A 22,909-nucleotide genomic window follows, 5' to 3' on the forward strand; every position below is an offset into this window, starting at 1 on the left:
ATGAAAACGAATAAACAACTGCACAAGTGGTTAGTGAAGAGTATAAACAACAGGATGCAGCCATAAAAATTGTCAGATTCTGAACCATGGCGAAATGGCAGCGGTTTTTAGTTGCGTCCATACTTTCTGGGACAGTCTTTATGTGACTTTCGATCAAGATGGAAGACGGTCATGTAGACCGCTGGTTGCCTACGACAACAAGCAAGCCACGTGTCAATACTGTCAGAAAACCGTTCAATATGGCAAGTCTTTAGAGAAAACAGACGAAAGTGTATCTACTATCAAGGATATTAAATTTATTTATCAGCGGCACCGACCTACCTAAGAACATTTGATGCAGAGCTTTACAATTAAATACTCTCGTCAACAACAACGTCATCTGCATCCAATGAACAACAAGTTACACCTGCTTTGGTCTGCAGCGAGTTCAACGTTTGAACAAATATCACTAGTTAGACACAACCATGTTGCACGACCATGTTTCTGTGAAAAGCTGATCATTTTCCCTCTTTTATTTGATGGATAACAATAAGAATGCGTTTCCCCCAAGGAATGGAATAACAATGATCCAGTGGTAAAACAACATTTTTGTTTTATTGAAAATATACATTCCGTTACTTTAAGCTCTCGTAAACAGGCCATAATATTATTCTAGTAAAAAAAACTTTGATTTCATCATAACTAGTTCCCCAGGGTTTCATTTTAACTACAGTTGTGCTGTTCACCTGTACACTCAATACCAATTTTTTCAGGTTTTTTGTTCCTGAAAAAATCTGTTTAACGAAATAATATGTAGAACATATCCCTATGAGCTTGGTTTTTTAACTAAACTACTTCAAAGAGGATATTATCCGAAAACAACTCATGGTTAGTCTGTAGATCAATTTTGTTTTTTCTCTTTTAACTTAAATTTTTATTAGGAATTAAAGCGAATCTTGGATGTTCCTTTAAGAATTGTTACATTCCAGATTGAAAATTTTTCTATAATTTTTCTTATGGAGCGAGCAAAAAATGCAATTCCGTAGTCCATGCTATTGACATTTTTCGTTGCTTATTCATGTTTGATATTGACAACATTTTTTCGGTGTTTTCGTTTTGCAAATTTGAGTCGTGAACCCTTGCTGAAGCGGGCCAACGTGTATACGAAAAACTTCAAAGCAAGAAAGGAATAAACGAATTGCTGCGACCTGGAATGTTGCGGTTGAATAACTTAAAAGAGGTCAGCTCCGTTATAATAGATAATGATGGAGATGTAGCCAGTGTCGCTTTTTGTCACACTCTTCCCCAGTCGGAACCATCAACCGGGATGGAAGGAAGCCTTCGGTGCTTTGGCAGGTAGATAGTCTTTCCGATCTTGGCCTCATTTTTGAAATTAATATTTTCACAAAAGGTGAACGTCATCATCAATGCAGTGCATTGAAAAACATATACATGCACACATACACCCTAATATCACGCCCCACCGCAAACTGTATGCGGTACGGAAATTATCACACCTCGCTCCATTCGCAGTCACTCGGCTATGATATCCTTTTCCGAGTTTTACGAGACTGAGTTGTGGCACAAAAAAAAACTGTATCTATGTACCTATAGAAAGACCAACGTGAAAAAAAAACTTTCCACAGAGTAATTTCCTCAACGCGTTCGTTGTATCATTTCCTTGTTTTTCGCACCGTCCGGGGCCATGGAAAAGTGACTCTTCGTCATCGCTCACCTGCGCCTCCGAACTAGCAATTATAATTGAATTAAATTATCTATTATTCATATTCGGACGAAACGCTCGAAGGCCAACGGTTTAACCGGAGTGGTTACGAGTGGAAGCACGGAGGCGGTTGGCATATTGTGGGCACGCAATGAAAAGCCTCGCAAATGAGACAGAATTATTTTTAATTTGACATTCAAGACGTAGATCGGGCACAGTACCAGCATTAATTGCACTGGGAATATAATTTTCTTCTCGCATTTCGCAAGCCTACGCGCGGAGGACGCGCAATTAGTGGCACATTGTTATGATAATTCATGAAGAATATTTAACAAATGGAGCGATGCAGTGTCGCCTTCTAGGAAGTGAGATAAAATTTTAAGAGTGGAATATTTAGGGCGTAATTGAATTTATTAATCACCATACAATTCATCATTTCCAGTTTTATTCTTGATTAGATTAGACTCACCTGGTGAAAGTTCTTCAGTAACCGCATCATTGTTGGCTTTGGCTAGTCCTAGCAGAAGGAAAACCAGCAGGCAGCGAACAGCTTTAGTCATGATTTAGATTAACTGTTTCTGTTCACTAGTTTCTAAATACACACTAAACTGAACTACTGAAGCCTTGTTGCTCGAATCTGAAATTAAAACAGAAAGAAAAAAATGCAGCAATTAGTAATCCACTTCTGCAAACAGATCAGCACCGAGCGGTTTTCTATCGAATAAGGGTCAATCAGTTTTAAAGCGCCCCGATTGATTCCACCCCATATGTCAACGCAACTAATAGAACAACCTCGCCCGTGACATCAGGTCCACAATCCCGATCCGTTCAAAACTTTCAACGCGTGACGCGCGTCTTGGGAAACTGTCGAAACCAGAAGGATTAATCGATTTATTATATGCTTCCTGCTTTCAATCATCTTTCATCCATCTGCCGTCGACTTTGCCGAGCATTTGATCCGCTCGTTGCCATCGCCGTCGTCTTTCGAAGAGTGAGTGTGCGGGAATATATGTCATGTTGCCTGCCAGAATATTGAAAACTGAATGATCCCTCCATCATCCCCGTACGTGATTTGTTTTACTTTGCGAGCAAAATAGGAAGGATGCAGCACAGCACAGAGATGAAATCAGCGAATGCGAGTTAGGGATGTTCAGGTTTTTCGTTTGACTAACGGGAAAATGAATATTGTTGGTGGCAGGAGCAATTTTCAAAAGAACCGGTATCACCAATATAAGCTGACATAGTCTTGGAAGCCCTCATCGACACAGTGATTAAAAATGTACCGTTTAAAATACCGGTGCTCTGCGAAAATGTTGACGATATAATTTTATCGTTACCTCACGATAAAGTCCAATACACATTAGACAAATTCAACAGCTATTATGCAAACATCCAATTTACCGTAGAAGTAGAATCAGAACAAAAACTACCCTTTCTGGACACTTTACTAATACGAAATGAAGATCAAACCATAAGAACACAGTGGTATTCCGAACCTATAGCATCTGGATGGTTGTTAAACTATCACTCGTTTCATCCAATGACAATGAAAATCAATGTAGCCCTAAATCTCATAAAACGAATTACCGCTTTAACTACAAATAAATCAGCAGACCAACAAAAACATATCATATACCAACATCTGAAGCAAAATGATTATCCATCATCACTCATAAACCGGCTAATCACTATACCCTTCATACCCATTCTTAGCAAATAAATAACAAAATCACTACAACCGGACTTCCCAACGATAAAACTGAGTCATAGACCGATTAGAACAACACAATCTCTACTCCGACCGATTAAAGATTTTGTTGATCCATTAAAACAATCCAACGTTATCTATAGCATTCCCTGCAATGATTGTGAAAATTCATACATTTGAATGACAACCAATCAACTGAAAACCAGACTCAGTGGTCATCGATCCCACATTAATCAATTTTCGAAATTGACTGAAAATCCATCACCACACGCTGGTATTCTACATTCTATCAAATCCATCAAATACGATAAGAAATGACAACTCTCCGATGAACACCAACACTACTTTACTCTACATAGCACTTTGCTGGGCTTTTCAACGATAACGTTACTTAATAAGGTTGATAAGCTCATTGTTTTTCCATCATCATGATGAAAGCTTCAGAATAGTCGTTAAGTTAAGTAGTTGTGACACTGTACGTAATTTATGCAAACAAAATATATGTTATGCAGTCAATAGTAAGAGTTGTTATAAATAATTTTTGATTCAGTAATTATGTAAATGACCATTTGTTTCCGTAGTATCTCAAAGCATGTTGCAAAATTGACCAGACAAGGTAGCATCAAACATCGACATTTTGACGATAGACTTTAGTAAGTTTTTACATTATATTATTTGTTCAACGCTTTATGTTTTTGTCAATGTAACACAATAAAGAAAAATTTACAGTTTTCCTTGAAAAAGGCCTACATCGAAGGCCGAAACGTCGGACAGTAAACAACATTCGTTTGTATTATAAGACTGAGACGATGATGTTTTTTAGAGTTCCATATAGGTAGGAAAGCTCTGCCACTGTTCAATAGTATTTGATTTTATAGCATTTTTTTCTCTACTTTTCAAAAACCATTATGCGACCCTGCACATCTCTGCACCTTAAAGGTTATTTTTAATTGTTTGCGGGGTCGACATAAATATCACAAAGACAAGGGCTATACTTTTGAAAATGAAGTCGGTGTGAGTAAAATTTAAATAAACGGCTATATGATAAATAAAATCAGAATATTTATAACATACATAACATAACACCTAAATAAATGTCGTTATATAAATCTATTTATATGCGTTGGGAATAAATTAGTAGCTAAGTTTCATGATTTTTAGTGAGAGTATCATTGCAGTACCGTTTTTCAAAGTATAGTCCATCGATATGTACCACTTTCTGTCATCTTTTTGGTAAGACTCGGATACCACGTTTGAGAAATTCATTTTCCTCTGATTCGATGAATGCATCGATTCAATTTTTGGTGGTGTCGTAGTTTTTGAAACTCACCTGATTATGCGCAAAGAATTGGAGCAAATGGCGACCGTATGGACAGGGCCGGTGAAACATGTTAAGCCCAGGCGGGTAATTTTTCGTACGGGGGGTACGACCCATCATTTCGAAGAATTAATGTATAAGTAGAAATGAGAAAGGTCATTTTTTAACAAAATTTTGTTTCGGTATAACTTTGCATGAAATTTCGATCTAAAGTATTTTCGGTATGTTGTTTTGAAACGAAATTGCGCATTTAAACAACGAATAGAACATAAAACTATTAACTAGTTTTAAAATCACTGATAGAAGGTGCTGGACTCGTTCATCCAGTTCTCCATTATCGGAAACATTCCCTTTGAAGAACTATTTGACGTTCTTTTTCAACAGACTGGCTCATAAGACCAGCGCCCTATGCATTGAACCGCCAACTCATGATCGAGGTCATCAAAATTTTTCTCGAATACGAAGAAACAGCTGATTTTCGATCCAAATGTGTATCGCACGACGCACGAAACAAATCCATAAACAATTCAGCCGCTTAAGTGCGTAATACATTGTTCAAAAAATTCCGGGAATGACCCAGAGATGACGTTTGTGATGTCAAACAAACCTTATTTCTCGAAAGTACCAACTTGCAGATGTTATGTGTTAAATTTTCACGTCAATCGTGTTTGTAGTACACACTAAACCTACCGACACATAAGTGAAGTTACTTATTAATTTACGAAAAAATAGGCATGATGAATTCCTTGTATTGATAAAACATTGCTTCTTAAAAGGCGCTAGCTCCGCACTCAGCTATGGGTTGAGAAATGTTACTCGCAGTCGGATCCATTAAAAACAAAGATTTCTGGAATTTCGTCGTCCAGACGGAAAAAATTAGGCAAATTTTGATAACCAAAGCTCGTGAGATTAGACGTGCTGAGATGGTTAGCACATCAACTAGATATGCTTTTACGATCTTACGCGAAAATCTGAGCATGAATTTGGTCTTTTCCAAATAGATGCCATGTTCGTTCACAATAGAACAAAAGTAACAATGCATAAACGATCCAAAGAGTTGTTTGGCACTGTTTAGTCGCAATGAAAAGTATTTCTTGTGTTGTGTTGCGTTGGTATAAAACAATGGACGAAACATGGATTCAAAATTTTTCTCCGTGATCATATCCGCATTCAGACGGAGAAAGCCATCCAAAAACGCAACAGGTAGCCGGAACAATCATAGCGTCAGGTTTTAGATGGTCGAGGATAATTAACATCGACTATTTCAGAATGGAAAGTACCATCAAAAGTGATCATTTTATTGAATTATTGATGCGTTTAAAGAGCGAAATCGAATAAACAGTCGCATACGAGGAAGAATCCATTATATTTAACCAAGACAATGCACCGTGCCACAAGTCAATGAAAACAATGGCTAAATTGAACGAATTGGGCTCCAATCTGTTTCTTCGTCCATCATATTCTCAATAACCTAGTCCCAGTGACTACTTGCCATTTACTGATCTCAAAAGATACTCCAAAGAAAAATAGTTGGCTCGAATGAGAGTAAGTCGACGGTTGAGTACTGTTTTATTTGCATTGATTAGATACTTAAGCTCAACTTCTCTACTAGAAGATGAATGTTAAGTTACTAAAAGACTTCTGTTTGCTTGTCACTTCTTGCCTTACTCGTATTTTATAATTTTGATTTTATTTACTATTCCGAGTTACAATAAAAATATTCTGTTTGGTTTGAATAATACTATTATTGCCATTGCTTTTCGCTGGAAACTTCAGGTGGGTAATTACCCACCTTTGGAATTTTCGGGTCGGTAGCACTACCCACCGTACCCACCTCTTTCACCGGCCCTGCGTATGGAACAATATCCGATAAAAATTGGCGCCTTTGGTAGAACTTTTCATTGCAGCGATTACAGAAAAAAAGCTTTCACAACTTTCGAAACATGGAGTCTTGCATTGCCATGAAGCAAAAATACTATGCCATGAAGATCTTCATGTTACGTTCGCTTTTCATGCAATGCTCTGTCCAAACACAGCAAGTGTAATATGTATATGGAACCAGTGATGGTGTCAGTCCGGGTTGGCGATTCAATGCATAGGACACTGGTCTCACAATCCAGTTTTCGTATGTTCGAATCTCGACCTGTAAGGATTCTTAGTGTCAATAGGATCGTAGCACTAGCCATGCAATGATTCTGTATGCTATGAATCGGCTGCCAATTCTGTTGAAACAGAAAGGCCAAATTCCACGGAAGGAATGCAATGCCAGGACTTTGCTTTGATGGTGTCACCTAATTTGAGTAGCTCATAATAAATAGCGCCCAGTTCATCCAACCACATGCACTTTTTCTGATGTCCGGAACTTTCTTGTAGTCCATATAAAAAATTCCCAAATTTGAACCACGAAAACCACTTGATTCATGTTTGCTCAGCGTCATTTTTTTCGTTCATTTTCCATTTTACATAGTTAATTAAGATACTTTAACATAATAAGAATCCACTATTATTAGTAAAGCGGTGGTATTTAACCAAACTTTATTTTGTACTTGTGTTTGTGTTCTTTCATAAAGTCAAAAATTTAAAAAAAGGCAAAATGCAGAGCATTTTCCAAAAAAATAATATTTTTGCGAAAAACAAAAAGAAAACACTTTTTTGATTGTTACTCTCCCATCTTTACTCATAATACAATAAACTTCATCAGTAAGTTAAAACATATCAGAAAATAAAAATGTTAACATAAGCCGTTCTGGAGAAAATTGATGTTTTCAAGATATAAGAAAAACAGTTTTTTTCCACAATGTATACATTTTCCTCACAGGTTTAATCATTATTTGGAAACGTTAGTGAAAGTTTCTGCTCAATCACAAAATAAATAAAAAATACACAAGTTAATTTATTTAAAAAAAGTCGTCATTTTCCGGTCCGTAGCGAACGGTGCATTATGTTACTTTTAGGTGGATCGAATATTTTTTCATACATTATCAAGATGGAAATATATTCAGAGACCTTAAATTATTAATAAAAAATCATCCAGCTAACTAATGCTTATCGACGTATTCAAGGTTTTTGCCAACTTTTGTATGAAGAGGCATCACTGTGCGGCGATGCAATTCTGGTACGGAAGAAAAATAAACCAGCACTTTGATCCGTTCGCATCGTGCTTTGTTCAATTTCGTATTGCGTGCATGGTTACCACGTATAAATCTATATTTTTAAGATGAAAAATATGTAAATCTGTAATTCTTTCATTCAATTTGTATCTACTTGTTGGTATTATCATCAATATAAAAGTACACTTATTACCTGTTTTACATAGTTTAGTGTATGCAATCACTTGAAAACATAACTAGTAAAAATTGGCCCGGAGGGAAAAGTGTTCTATACCATTCGACACAGTTCATCGATCTGAGCAATGTCTGCTTGTGTATGTATGTGTGTGAGTATGTGTCAAATAATGTCACTCATTTTTCTCAGAGATGGCATGACCGATTTTCACAAGCTTAGGCTCAAATAAAAAATTTCATAGTCCCATATGGAATTCCTGACAGATTTGGTTAGTTGATGACCAAATACATTGATTATGGGTATACCGGAACTTCGTTCCAGATTCCGGAAGTATCGAAAAAAAAGTAATTATGTACTCCAAATCAGAAATCACTCCAATTTCCTAGAAACGGCTGAGCCGATTTTCATAATCTTAGATTCCAATGAAAAGTCTCTTGGTCCCATAGACTGTTATAGAATATTATATGAATATTATAATATTCAAATCGAGCTTTCGGTTCGAAAGTAACAGGGTAAAATGTACAAAAATTGAAACAAATGCACTCGAATTTCTAGGCGACCGGTCAACCAATTTTGTCGTGAATAACCATGGGGCATCATTTCAAGATTCACCCTCTGAGAGAGTGCTAAATATTTTATCGTGAATATCTTTTGTTGTATATAACGTATAAACACTTGAAATAGAAAAATTATCCAAACGGGCCTCAAATCTACTCCATTGTATAGACATTATCAGTAGACAGCCAGACAAAGCGATTCCGGTTATTCCTTCATAAATCGAAGAAAATTATTTAGAAGAATACCACAGTATTATATATGACAGAATGAGTGATATGAGAAAGGCATCATTACACCACTAAGTGGATTAAAAAAGGTTTTTAAATTGATATTTTGTCTATCTTCTACCAGAGGAATCAAACTGAAGTACCTTTTACACATTATATTTTTAGTTGTTATCAAGCTAAACATTGAATGGAATACAGATGAATTAACATTGAACCACTAAACATTTTTACAAGTTTAAACTTTCCGCATAAGTAGATCCTTTTCGCATTTTCCCACAATTCGTTCGAGTGGCGACTTCCGTCTAACGCTCCCAGAAATTCGACTACGACCTACAGTTGCTGGATATTTATTTCCATTTTATATTTTTGACTCACTCTCGTTATATAAAGGCGAATTTTTTCCAGAATTATCGTTCAACAAAATAAATTCAAATGTTTTGCATGATAAAAAGCATCATTCGAACAACATTTTGTTATTTTTTCGTGGAAAAATATTGAGAAATAAGTCGGGGAAGAGGTGTTTTCGAGAACGCTTCTTAAAAATCATAATTTGCGGTGTCCACTGTATCTCAGCGCAGACTAATCAGAAGTGAACAAACGATCATAGCATAGTTAGAGTAGAAGTTTTTCTAGGCCACAACGTTTTTGTAAGATTTTTTTAATTTTTTCAATTTTTGGTGGTTGTTTAAAGTGAAAACTACGATTTTTCACGAAAAAATCCGCCATTTTATAGCTGTTAAACCTCCCCAAAGTAACAAACAACAAAAAGGAAAACGTTGGGGTCTGGTTTTTTGTATGTAGAAAGTGTGGGCAAAATTTGAAAAAAAAAAAATGGTGCAGTAGTTTTTGAATGACGATTGACACGGACTTTCAAAACCTGCTTTCGAGGAAAACGCGTTTAAAGGTGAACACAATTAATTACTCCAGGGAGCCCGTAGGGTCTAACATTTTCAAAAAATCATATTTTTTCTTTTATAATTTATCATAACGAAACATTTCAAGAATGTTTTGTCAAGTTTTGAAGTGAATCGAAGTAGAAATCTTAGGCCTGTGCACCGAGCTCTTGCTTCTTCGTAGAATGAGATAGCCATAAATAAAGGTCCATAACTTCCAGAGTTTCGTTCCAATAGGCTTGAAAATTTCACAGAAAATTCTTCAAATATTTTACTATAAGAAAATATAAAGAAAATAAAAAATGATTTTTCAAAAGTGTTAGATCCTACCCCCCCATTAAATACATTCCATGCTGCTTTTAATAAATATGGTTTTACACAGTCCGACTCGAACATAATATGGTCAATGCATAAAATATAATAACATATAAAACACGTTTAACAGTTGAAATATTTCATATAAAAATAGGAGCACAATCGAACACATTTAACCTCCAACGAGATTCGATATTATTCCGCACATCCCTAGCAGGCATCTTCAATTGGTACTTGGCAACCGCATCGCACAAGTGAGAAGTGATATGGCAAGCAAAAACCACGCATCTGAGAGGTTTCTCGGTTTTCATCCGATTCTGCTGCAGAAAAAACGGAACCATCATCCCTTTGCTGGAGTTATGAAGTGCACGCTTATCCCGGTACGGTTTACCCTTTCCCCGCATCACCGCACGCCGTACATTCTAAAATGCTTCCAATTTCAAATAAATTGCTGCTGCTTAGGTAAGACGAGATGGGGATGGGTGGCGAGAGTGCTGGACAGCTTTCGCTTCTTTCGACAGCGACAGCAGCAATAATAACAGTAGAAATTTTCCAAGTCACTAGCTTCCGATTGGGGTGGCAGTTCAGCTGCTGATCGAAAATCGGAAGATGAAACTTGTGTTTCATCAATGTGCCAATAGCACACTTCCCGGCAGGCTGTCTAGTCGGTTCCCGAGCTGAGCGGAATTTTTAATCTTTCATATGACGGAAAATAATTGCTTCGAAAAAGATGTACTTGACAGAGCACGTGCAATCTAACGAATTGTAAGGAGTTTTCTTATTCCGTGCGATTTTTTTCCTTCATCTGACAGAATTTTTTAACATCCAACTGGTGTGTAGTACAAAACTGTACAATAACATCCTTGCATACATCAAAGATTCTTTAACTTGTCATTCCATATCAAACGAAGTTGAATCTAGGTCAAATACTGACCACCTAAGGCTTAGTAGGAATCTGTCTCCAACGAACTGGCAAAGAACCCTAAAACTAGTTTTTATTCCAATTGAAAACAATCAACTCTATGAACTTAGTCCTTTTTCCCAGATATACTTGTACTCGTTGCCAACAAAGTTTTATCTTAATGATGATCTGTGTTTCTCGCACTCGTTTTCTATTCCAACCTATGGGCAGCAGCATGCTTTCGGTTGGAATTTTAGCAACAAGGAGGAAAAAGTAAAGCGAGTGTAGTTTTCAGCTAGCAGTTCACAGCGCCAAGTTCAGAGGTGGGAGAGGAGAAAAAAAGGAACTATTCATTTGGATAATCTTGACGATGGCGATGATTGCATGTGCCACGAGAACGAAAAACTGGACGCAGTTGCTTTATGGCTGCTACTCAAAAGCGATATCCAGCAGCGTGACAGAAAAAAATGGGTTATCTCGGATTCATAATCTTACAGCTTGCCAGTTCGGCCAAGGCAGTCCGTTTCGGAAAAGAAGAATATTAACCGCACCCATTGGAAACTGGTTAGTCCTTAGCAGAAGAAGAAGGAGAAATTTCGTTTCGTTTCGAAAGGTTATGAAATGGATATGATTGAAAGGATTGAAATTCAAATAACTAAGCAAAGCTTTCGGGGATTTCGATGAAATGACGTTCAATCCTATCGGGCGATCTTGTAGCTATGTTAAAGAAGAAGGATTTCCCTTGGAAACGAAGTTCTGTTTTAGTTCGTTAAAATGTTAGAGCAAATTCTGTAAATGGAAGTTTTATATGGACAATCTATAATAGAACTAAAACTGAGACAAACGTATCCCCAGCCAGCCGTTCTAGTTTAAATTATTCGAACAGTTCTACTGTCAAATTTTAAACTGGTATACTTTACCGTTCTATTTTTTGTATTTTTGAAACACGATTAAAAGGCTGCTGGGGCTGCCAGTTTTTCTTGTTATAATTCCCAAATTTTAAATTTAAAATTGACAAAAATTATGCATCTAGAACTGGAACACGCGTGAACATGTCCTTAGAGCGTCAGCACGCCTGTTTTCTATACGACTTTTTGGTATATAAATTTTAAAGAATTGCGTTATTACAAAATTCTGGTTAATTTTTTTGTGATTTATGATTTACAGGTTGATTCAGAAAGAACGGATGTTTTATACGGTTAGTACTAGGGGTGTGAGGGTATGATTGTGGTGGGGAATGGCGAGTTTGAAAGAGGAAACGAGGAAGTTAAGGAAGAATATGTAGGATCAGAGCTTAACATTGTCACGCATTCTCAATGAAAGAATCCAATCCCACAGTCTCATTTTCAATATTTTACTATCTCATTCGTAAATGACTGACACCAGAACTTCATGGTGCATCAGCAGAATTTCAATTCTCATTTATTCATCGATGTATTGAAAATCTGTGACGCTTGGCTATAAATAGTGACTAAAATATGACAAATCGAAGTAATTACATTCCAAAACATCTTTGGAAACCAAAACTACTACAAATTGGAGCACCAACAGTTAAAACTTATTGTGAAACCTTTTTCTGCCATTTTCGATTCTCACAGCTTCGGTTGAATATCGACACTGCATACTATGGGATTTTCATTGAAGACTGCAAATGACTGAAAGGGCAAATGAAAGCAATAAACACAATTTTGAAACTACTGTCCCGCTTATGTCATTGACTGGACATGGATTTCGTTCTCATAGTTTGCCAGCGAAGATGAGAGTAACAGTAATTTCTCGTCATTTTCGTCTATTTTAAGTCAATGAAAATTACTATTAGTAGCATTTACATTTGACATAAAAATCAAGAAAATACAGTACATCGATTATGAAAAAAACAGTATATTTTGCAGTACGCATGTTTACTAAAAATAGTGAATAAACAACAAAAGTCAATAAATTTGATTAGTATCAAACGAGAAAAAGAGATTGGAAAAATAACATGAAAATCGTTTCGCCTATTAAGGCCAGGTTCTTTCAAACTGCTGACGATTTTTTGCTTTCTGACGATTGGTTTCCAAGAAAGAGCCTCCATAATGAAAAAATAAAAAGAATTATTTTTTTATGGAGTTTAATATATGTACTTTTAACGGTAAATAATATAACTTGGAAATATTACTTTTCTTTACGTTTCGTCTTTGACTCGTCAGTGCAGAGCAGTTCAAATTGAACAGCTTAGTGCAAACTTAAACAGTTCAATTTGAACTGCTAAGCAAACGTAAAGTTAATGCTATTTGCGAAACACTGTTTCAACTGGCACCGAAGTGAAAATATTGTTTAAATAATAAGTGGAATTAAAAATAACATGTTTTCGGAGGAAACGGTACTTAAACTATTCCTAATTCTGAATTGAATAGAAGAACCGAGCATTTTCAGCTCGGGTGCCACGCCGTTCAACTCTAGTCATATCTCTATAGCAACCCCTCCGCCAGCTATTGCAGACCCCAATTAGTCTGTTTCTTCGTGTGCCTCACATGCAGGATAGTTTAATTGAAAAAACAATTTCCCCGGATAGGAGGTAGCTACGGGTTCGAGTCCCGTATCTGTGATTGCTTTTCGCGATTTTTATAACTTATTTGAATTCGCATATCATTTTTCAATCTGTTTTCCTCAAGTTTTTTTTATTGTAATTTGTAGGTATTATTAAGTTTGATAAAATGGATCAGGGTCATTTCGCCGAAAGCCATTTCGCCGAAAGCCGTTTCGCCGAAAGCCGTTTCGCCAAAAGCCATTTCGCCGAAAGGGTTATTTCGCCGAATGACATTTCGCCGGATGGGTCACTTCGCCGAATGCCATTTCGCCGAATGCCATTTCGCCGAATGCCATTTCGCCGAATGTCATTTCGCCGAAAGCCATTTCGCCGAAAGCGTCATTTCGCTGAATCCTGAAAACGTCTTGACATCGTAATTAGAATTGATTTAAATTGAAGACAAACGAAAGATGATAGCGTTGACGCCCGTTTTGTTGACCTACCATTGTAGTTCCCAAGAAAACTTGTTGACTATTAGCTACTAAGCATCAAAGCAATTGCATAGGTTAAGTGAAAATGAAAAAAATATCTAATGTGGCTACGCCACATCGTTTTGGTTCATGTGCTGTCCGACCTCGCTACCGCTCGTTCAGACCTAACTAAAGCAAAGAGTCCTAGCTTTGAGTAGACCGGGCAAACGAGGCGGTTACAGGTTTGTACGCAAGAGGCCGCCGCTTCCGACGGCGGGTCGGCGGCCGACTCAGCTGGCTTCGGTTATGTGGCTGCGCCACATCAGTTATACAGAAGACATAACATGTATGAGATATAACCCTTTCGGCGAAATGACCCTTTTGGAGAAATGACCCTTTCGGCGAAATAACCTATTCGGCGAAACGACTTTCGGCGAAATGACCTATTCGGCGAAACGACTTTCGGCGGAATGGCATTCGGCGAAACGACTTTCGGCGAAATGGCATTCGATGAAACGACTTTCGCTGAAATGGTTTTCGGTGATATGACCCGCTCCCGTGCAAAATGACTCTCGATGGGCCGGGTGAACAAGAATGTTTTGACATTTTCGGTTACAAGTTGGACTACATCACATAAAATCCAATAAAGCTACCGCTTGTTCGGCAGCCTTTCTGAGCCGATTTTATTTCTCTCTCATTTTTCGTTATGTTACCACGAAACTGGAGCAGAAAAAATGGCGCGAGCATAGAAATCGACCTACTTTCACAAAAATAACATTCACTTCATTTTTATCGCGACAGCACCTATGTTTTCATGCACTTATCGCTTCTAAATTAAATTATCTATACATGATCAGGTTAGATTATTGATCCATGCTTCTGAAGGATATTCAACGAAAAAGTTGAAAGACTAATTTTCTAAGAAATTGTCAGTTAATTTAAACTAATTTTCTAAGAAATTGTCAGTTGGGTTTTTTGATATTCGTCACCGTTTATGAGAAAATCAGATATGAAGCGTGAAAACAGCCCTTTAAAACGCCCTAAAACACACTGGGCTTATACCTTAAGGTCAGAGTCCAGGTTCTAGTTTTAGTCCCTAGATTCAGTTTAAGAATTCAGTTCCCAAATCTGGTGGTTGAATGTCGTTATAAGACTACCTCATAACCGTCGTCCGAGAGAGAAAAAAGGCAAGCAAGCGTGATGATTTTTCCTAATTGTTTTCATATATTAGAGAAAAATCAGTGTTTGAGTTATTTTCAGTAATCCCACACTGTTGACCATTTTATTTTAAACTGGTGATCATATTTCTGAGGGCATGGAAAAAGAATTATGTTGTAGCATTTAGAACTACTCGAGGTATTTACGTTTGAGTTCTACCTATTTTTGTACTGGGTAAATTAAAAAAAAAAAGCGTCCCATAGTAAAGTAAGGCGCATTCTTTCTATTTCTGCCTAGCTGAAGACGTAAACTTGATACAGCAAAGAAAACCAGAGAACCAAATCCGATACAAAAAGGTAAGGTATCTTTCCCATTCATGTTATTTCGAAATTGCCATTTGAATATATATACTCTTTAAAAACGTGATTAATCCACCTAGCAGTGAGATGATACCTTTTTTTATCAATCCGCATATGTTGTTTGCATGGATATTCTTAGGTTTTTTAGTTCTCATTATTTTAATTATGGTCGTTTTAAACGGCAAATTGAGATTTTAATCACTCATTACCCTGTAATGTCGAAATCGTATCGAATTTCAATCTTAACCTGTGAAAATCGATTGAACATTCCATGAGATGTCAAAGTAAGTTCCACTTTAGAGTTTTTCGTCATTATTTATGGTACTTCCAGAGCTGGTATTCAGGAACTAGCATGACCCAAAATTATTCGAATGGCCATAAATTAATACGCCAAACAATTTACATCTTCTATATCGGTATGAATTTTAAAAACTCATCATCTGTAATTCCAGAATCGGATAAAATTCACCAATTTTGTATGGGACCTTATGTCCTTTAATTTGAATTTTTGTTTTTGAAGTTCGATTTGGGCTTTTTGAGAAAATGATTGGGCTTTGAGAAACGATTCGATACTGAAACCTGAATTCTAAAATCGGTGTAGGCGAGATCAGTTAAGTTCACCTGAGGAGTGTGTAGACATCTTTAGGAAATTGTAGTGCGAATTAAAATTCGGGGGTACATTCCGAATCCAAGAACGAATACCGCTTAAACTGAAATAAATGTATTTGGTAATCGACTATTCAAATCTACCAACCCGATAAACCTTATTAATTTATGTGTTTTTAAGACCTCTCATTGGAATCATAGATGATTCTTAGATTTCATTTGAATCTAAGATCGGTTCAGTGAATTGCCTTATTTTAATTTCCTTTCACATATCATCCTGTGGTTCCGCAATCAGAAGTCGGATCCAAACGTAATTAAGGAACCTTGTTTGGGAGTATACTACTTTCCATATGAGTCTGAGTTTGTAGAAAACGGTTTAGCCATCTCCGAGAAAATTGAATGAAATTATTTGTCACACACGCATTTGCTGATCTCGACGAACTGAGTCGTATGGTATACAAAAGTTATGTTCTTTAAGCATTTATTGCTGTAAGTACTTGTAATCAATATAATTATGGAATTACTTTCAACTCGAAAATGTTGTTAACATCTGGTTTTTTTTTTTTATTTCAATTATAGAGGCTTTAACATCTTAGGTCATTCGCCTCTTCGGACCAGAAAATCTTTCTGACCCTATGTGCGGGGTTGGGAATCGAACCCAGGCGGGCTGCGTGAAAGACATCGACTATCCCATCACGCTACACCCGTCCCCAACATCTGGTTTACATATGCCATATTCGAACGATTATGTTGCCAAAAATGAACCGTGCCAAAATCGGCCCGAGGCAAAAGTCATGAAAAAATATGCTGTACACAGTCTTTTTGGTATTTAGAAACAATTGTATGTAACAGTATAAAAAATCGCGTTTCACGTTGTTCTCAAGCATTGCTTTATAATATAGCGCTCAAAACTCCTACTGCTGGAATAGGGGCAAAAGTCGCTTATACAAAAATGTCGATATCTCCGTTGAAAATGGATGGATTTTAACAATAAATGGCTTGTTGGATAGCTATTACCGTGTGGAATCTAGGTATAGAAACGTATTCTGTTTTCAAGGTCAAGTGTGACAGATACTGTCAAAAAACTAAAAAATTTGACATAAAACTTCGTATAACTCAAAAAGTAAACATCCGATCTCAAAACCATTCAATAGCGTTCTGGGTGACGGGGAGACCTTTCATTTGCGACTAGTTTGATCAAAATCGGTCCAGCCATCTCTGAGATCTCGACCTCTTAGTTGACAACACACATACACACAGACATTTTTTTAAAGTTTGAGCGAATTCTATACCTATTTTTTATATAGGGTGACGGCTCCCTATTTCATCTGAGCTCCTATTTCCATCTCATTCCTTCACCTCATTACTTTGAACATGAATAATATTTTAAAACCTACCAGAACCAAACTGTGAAATGTTTTAAAATGATTATAAAAGCTATTGTCACACTTTCCTATTGAAAGAAATGGTTTTAAGTTCTTCGGCTATCGTTTTTTTCATTTAAAACAAACTCACTTTTCAATTTAGGACACATTTTCGTCTCAAGATTTACAGTTCGTCATGTTTCTGATTATCTACTAATCGATTCGTCTCAAAACATGATCACTTTTTCGCACAATTACACTACCATTGAATGCTGTATGACTTCATAATTAGTAATGTTCACTTGCTACTTGTTTAATTAACGATTTAATACTTCAAAAACTACCCGACAATCAATAAAAGTCTTTAAAAATATGAGATGAAAGTTTATCACTTAGTTCACTTGATTGCGCTTTGTTTTCATCTCATTTGGTTTCGCAAAGTTGCCAAGTTATCTCATAATGTTACAAAACAAAAATTGTTTTTCTTCTTCAAAATCTCATCAAAGAGTATGTTTTTTGGTATCCGTGACATTAGTTTAATTATATTATTGATATTAATATTTCAATAAAACTGTTTTGGCTTCGAATATTACCGGGACGAGCATGTTAAATACTAATGAAATAACCATTGTGACAAATCTAGTAGCACTGGTTTCATTCCGCTATACGTCAACATAACGCTGTGAAGTGTGTGTGTTTTATCGGCTGTGCACAGAGATGCCAGATATTTTCATAGAAAATATGTATTACGTTGCATAGAAACTCTATATCTGGTCTATCTGTTTTCACTAATAAAATGATGTTAAATCTGTTTTCACTAATAAAATCTGTTAACATCATTTTATTAGTGAAAACAGATAGACCAGATATAGACTTTCTATGCAACGTAATACATATTCTATGAAAATATCTGACTTCAAATAGTTCAAATTGGTTCCAAATTTTAATATAAATGTTTGTCAGTGTTCATAATCAATTATCTACATAAAAGATTTCCACTTTAACATGTGATTTGTCCGTTGATTAATAAACTTTTAAAGAATCCTTGCAATCAAATACTAATACTCAGAGAGAAAAGTCTAATTTTTTACTTCTTTCTTTCTATGAACCTGTACAAATCTGTATTAAATTTAGGAAGTCTTTACAAAATCGGTACTTTGATTTAAACCAGTATGCGAACGCAAAAATCTATACAATACATATAAATCTGTATAAATGGCATCTCTGGCTCTACACTTTGTTTTAAGAAGGGCCGATGAATAAATAGTAACAATCACAGTTTTGTTTTTATTTAAAGTTTACCAAATTAACTTTTCAGTAAAATTTTAAATTTAAAGCGAAAGGTAACGGAAACGACTGAAAATTTTTTAAACGTTTAAATGATTTCAAACTGGTTCTAAAAATATCGTATATTGTCTCATAGTTGGCATTAGGCCGTTTTTAAGAAGAATTCTGACATTTTGAACCTGAGAGTGTAATAGTGGAATATTACGTTTTGATTGCTGTCGCCATTGCTAATTTATAAGATGAATAAAGGATCAACGATAGGATGGATAAAAATCCATTGAGATGAAATTAGGAGCAGAGTAGTGAAAATTTCATAAGTGTTTTTTGCTGTTTTATGAACATTATTTTAATTTCCAAGGAATGTGAATCAAATTTCAATGTGGAGCAAGGCGAATGAAGCAGTAATATGAAATAGTTATAGTGATTTTAGTGGCTAAATCGAGGTTTGAAGGCGACGTCCTTACAAATGAGATGAAATAGGGAGCCCTTACCCTATATAAAAAAAGGTAAAAAACGTTCGTGTTCGAATAATAAAATAAAACACAGTTCTACTCACGGAGGAAGGGTAAGTTAAGCCATACGATGTTCGCACTATTGCAAACAAATTCAAGCCCTGTTCATTGGAGGCTTCCCATATCGCAAGGACTCGGTTGTTCTCTATAATTACCTAACTGTTCCGCGTAATAATGAAGGTACCTAACTGGACTCAAGTGCCGTGAAGCACGGATCAGTGCAGGGGTTCCAACCACCAATTACCAGAGAGAAAATTATCACAATGCATATCGAAAACAAATAACCATTTCTCAATTCTATGCTGCGATTCCACGAAGCCAATTCAACCACTCGGACTGGCAGAAGCATAAAATACTGTACCTTAATTGGATTTGCTCCACTGATTCCCGGGGGTCGAGAGTTTCTTCTACATACACCTGTGCTCGATGATATATGCTCGGTTTTTGCCTAATTCGTAGCCACTTTTATTCGCGACTGAACACAGCCAGGGCCACTTTTGGAAATTCGATTTGCACTCTGCCACCGCGCGCGATCTTTTTTATTTAATTTTTTTTTGTCACAACAACTTTCCGGTAATCCGTTTCACAGGGTCTGCCCGCACAGGTAAGGTACGGGGGTACTAAAAAAGGTGCTTCGCACTGGCTGGCGCGGGGAGGGCGCGATGGGTGGTAATGATTTTCTTTTCAGCTGAGATTTTTCCTTCAAACATCAATAAATGCACGTAATCACACGATAACAGAGACAGCGCGTAGCAGTGAAAACAACAACAATAACAGCCAGCCAGCCAGCCAGGAAAATGCCTTCACACAAAAGAACTCGTGATTATTGACACTAACACTAGCGCACGCGGCGACGAGACTCGGAGAGAATAAGATTTTCACTTTTGCGATTTTACGGGGCAGGGAAAGGGTGCAAGGTTGTGTTGATATTTCACTTTCACACAATCAAACAATGGAGGACGAGTCTGGCTTTCACGCAGACACGGCCACTGGATCTGGACGACGAGAAGCGGGCCTAGCTGGGATGGTGGGCGAGTACAAGAGCGCTGCCTCGCAGGAAGAGTAGAAGAGAGAAAGAGAACTGGTGCGAACACTCGCCAACACCTTGGAGACGCTGATAAGAGCACACCAGCACTTGAGATGGTTCTGAGGCTTCCAGAACCCTGTGGAGCGGGTGGTTATTTGCTCCTTTTCTCAGTGTATCTGTCTTTTTCGTTCTCTCTGAAAATCTACTTGGAGAACTCTCGGGGTGTGCTCTTCGCCGTACAGTGGCACGGTTTTCCGTTTTGGTTTATTGTGCATAAACTTCCTTCCTTCCTGGTACAAGAGACGGGTTTTTGTTGACTCCTGCACAGCTGCTAGCGGTGTTCCGAGCGTGTTGCGAGAGTGCGGAGCGAGTGGAACGTGAGGCGCGAGAGTTTCCTCCGGAGGCTCTTTCCAGGAGACCGAACCGGAGTACAACGATTTTTCACCGACACTTGTGCTATGAACAAAAGAGTTCAAACTTTTCGTTGTTTTTCGTCTGTTATCAATTTCTACAGCTACAACTAGTTATATTGCACTACACACTGGACAAACACTTGATCGAAAAGTAGCAAGGACACCACATTGAACTATTTATTGCAAATATCTCTAAAACTATACGGACGCAATGTTGTTGGATGCTATTAGTATCATGGATCACCAGCAAAACCAGACTAACCGCGTGAGAGCGCCGAACGGTTTCCCTGGCGAGAGCAGCCTTTCGTTCCGAGAGCAGGGACGGCAGCGCACTTAGGGGGCTAATTATGCTAAAACATCGGACGTTTACACATATCCCCGAACGAAAACAATGATCCTTCGAAGCACTAGTTGGATTTATTGAAACTGTAACTGTGGTACACTCATCGGAACGGTTAGTTTTGCCGGTTATATCGCTACAAAACTCCCGAACTCGAACAGATAGCAGCTAATCACGACAACACAACACTGAACAATCCCACTTCCTGTTACGTCAATGCCGAAAGTAGGGTTTGGTGTTGGGCACAACAGATGCGCAAAAATATCGCACCTTCTACGGGATCTGCTGCTGAAATTGCGCACCACCACCGAGACTGCCTGGCAGCGCTGATACGTACACAATGACCGTTGCTTTACTCGAGGACACACAAACACACACATGCACGCCACGCTTGCGAGCCAGTCTACCAGCAAGCCAGTCAGTCAGCCAGCCAGCCAGCAACATAAGCAAAGTACGTACCTACGTCAGGACACTTATGCTGAATGCGGCCAGACCAGACTGAAGGCGCATTGAAAAAAGAAAAAATAAAACTTCCCGCTCACCCGATCGCTGCCACCGCATTTCACCGCACCCCACACGCGCAATCACCCACCCATCACCGTTGAGCTGGGCCGGGCAAGCGAGGGTCCTGTATCGGTGGTACGGGCCGGTCGTTCCTCCTTATGCTGGCTGGCTGGATGGTTAACTGACTGGTGGTGATAGTGGTGGTGGTGGCGAAGATTGAGGAAAAGCACGGATAAAAATAACGAAATGAAGAGGGTGTCTGGAAATACCTTCCTTACCGTCGTGTTGTTGGTGCCCTAGCATCGCCGGCGACCGCGAACCTCGCCTACCCGTTGCTGTCCGTACGACTACGTAAACGTCCTTTTCTGTCACACCTCGGGCTCTCGGTCCACGGTGCTAATGTTGATTGCTCGATGCGGTGGCGATCCGGTGGAGTGCCGCCGGACGGGGGAGACGAGCGTGGGTGGCGTGTTCAGAATTTAGAAAGCTGCCAGGTATAAAAATGAAATATGTAGTTTATGCAGTGGTAATACTAAGTTTTTCTTTATGAGAAACTTGATGAGAATTTAGCAAAAAAGTGTCATTCTTTGATTTTTTTTCCTTGGAAATTTGTGAGCAATCGCCTGGTCCATAACTCTCGAGCCAGAGGACCAGCAGCATAAATTGTCGTAGGGAAAGGTTTTAAAAATATTATCGAGACTGGAAGGATATTCATCGAAGCTTCTTTTTTTAGACTATTTCGGTATTTCGCGCTTATGCAATACGATATCTTTTCATACAATGTACCTGAAATCAATTCTCGATCCTCTCGACCCTTATGCAATTTGAGAAGATTTTTTAGGCTCGGTATTCCACACTTCTGCATACTACAAGCGACATCAATTCACCTAACGGTGTTCGTTCGGCATTGATGAAAGTCAACCTAAAATAAAAGTTTTTGTTGGTTTGCACAATATTTGTGTATGGTTGCTGGTTGACGTTTCACGGAATTTTCTTCATCTTTATTCCAACGATAAAATTCACGAAACATCAGACATCAACAGACAAATCTGGATCGACTTGCTCCAATCTCTGATGTGTCAGTATAACAAACCATTAATTTTGGCATGAATGTAGAGAGACCAATTTGATTCAAAATTGACTTTCAAAAAGGGGTATGTTTTTTTTTCAAATAGAAACTTCTATTAGTAGAATCTGGTATCCAAAAATATGTGGTAGGAAACCGATGGGGTACCTATATTACAAAATTTACACACTGGAAAAAAGTTTTTACAAATTCAAATATTCACCAAAAAGATACAATTATGAAATAAAAAAACGGGTGGGTAATGTTAGAGACATAACTGGATGACGTGAGCACGAATAAATCTGACATGCTTTTCCACACTGCAGAAAATTTTTCTTTAATTTGAACGCATTCCTTATCTATTTATTATAAAAAGACTTGTTTTAA

General features: G+C 37.6%; 1 protein-coding gene across 1 annotated transcript in view; it reads right to left on the reverse strand.

The window, feature by feature from the left end:
- Nucleotides 1-21,159, reverse strand: part of LOC131438427 (semaphorin-2A) — a 250,567-nt gene extending 229,408 nt beyond the window's left edge. The window contains exons 1-2 of the mRNA XM_058608443.1: nucleotides 19,534-21,159; nucleotides 2,172-2,339 (exon numbers count right to left, since the gene is read on the reverse strand). Of these exons, the coding sequence (XP_058464426.1) occupies nucleotides 2,172-2,262 (91 nt within the window). The 5' untranslated portion in view covers nucleotides 2,263-2,339; nucleotides 19,534-21,159. The remainder of the gene's footprint in view (nucleotides 1-2,171; nucleotides 2,340-19,533) is intronic.
- Between the last annotated feature and the right edge of the window lie 1,750 nt (nucleotides 21,160-22,909).

This window comes from Malaya genurostris, chromosome 3, assembly GCF_030247185.1.
Source record: "Malaya genurostris strain Urasoe2022 chromosome 3, Malgen_1.1, whole genome shotgun sequence".
NCBI classification, from domain to species: Eukaryota; Metazoa; Arthropoda; class Insecta; order Diptera; family Culicidae; genus Malaya; species Malaya genurostris.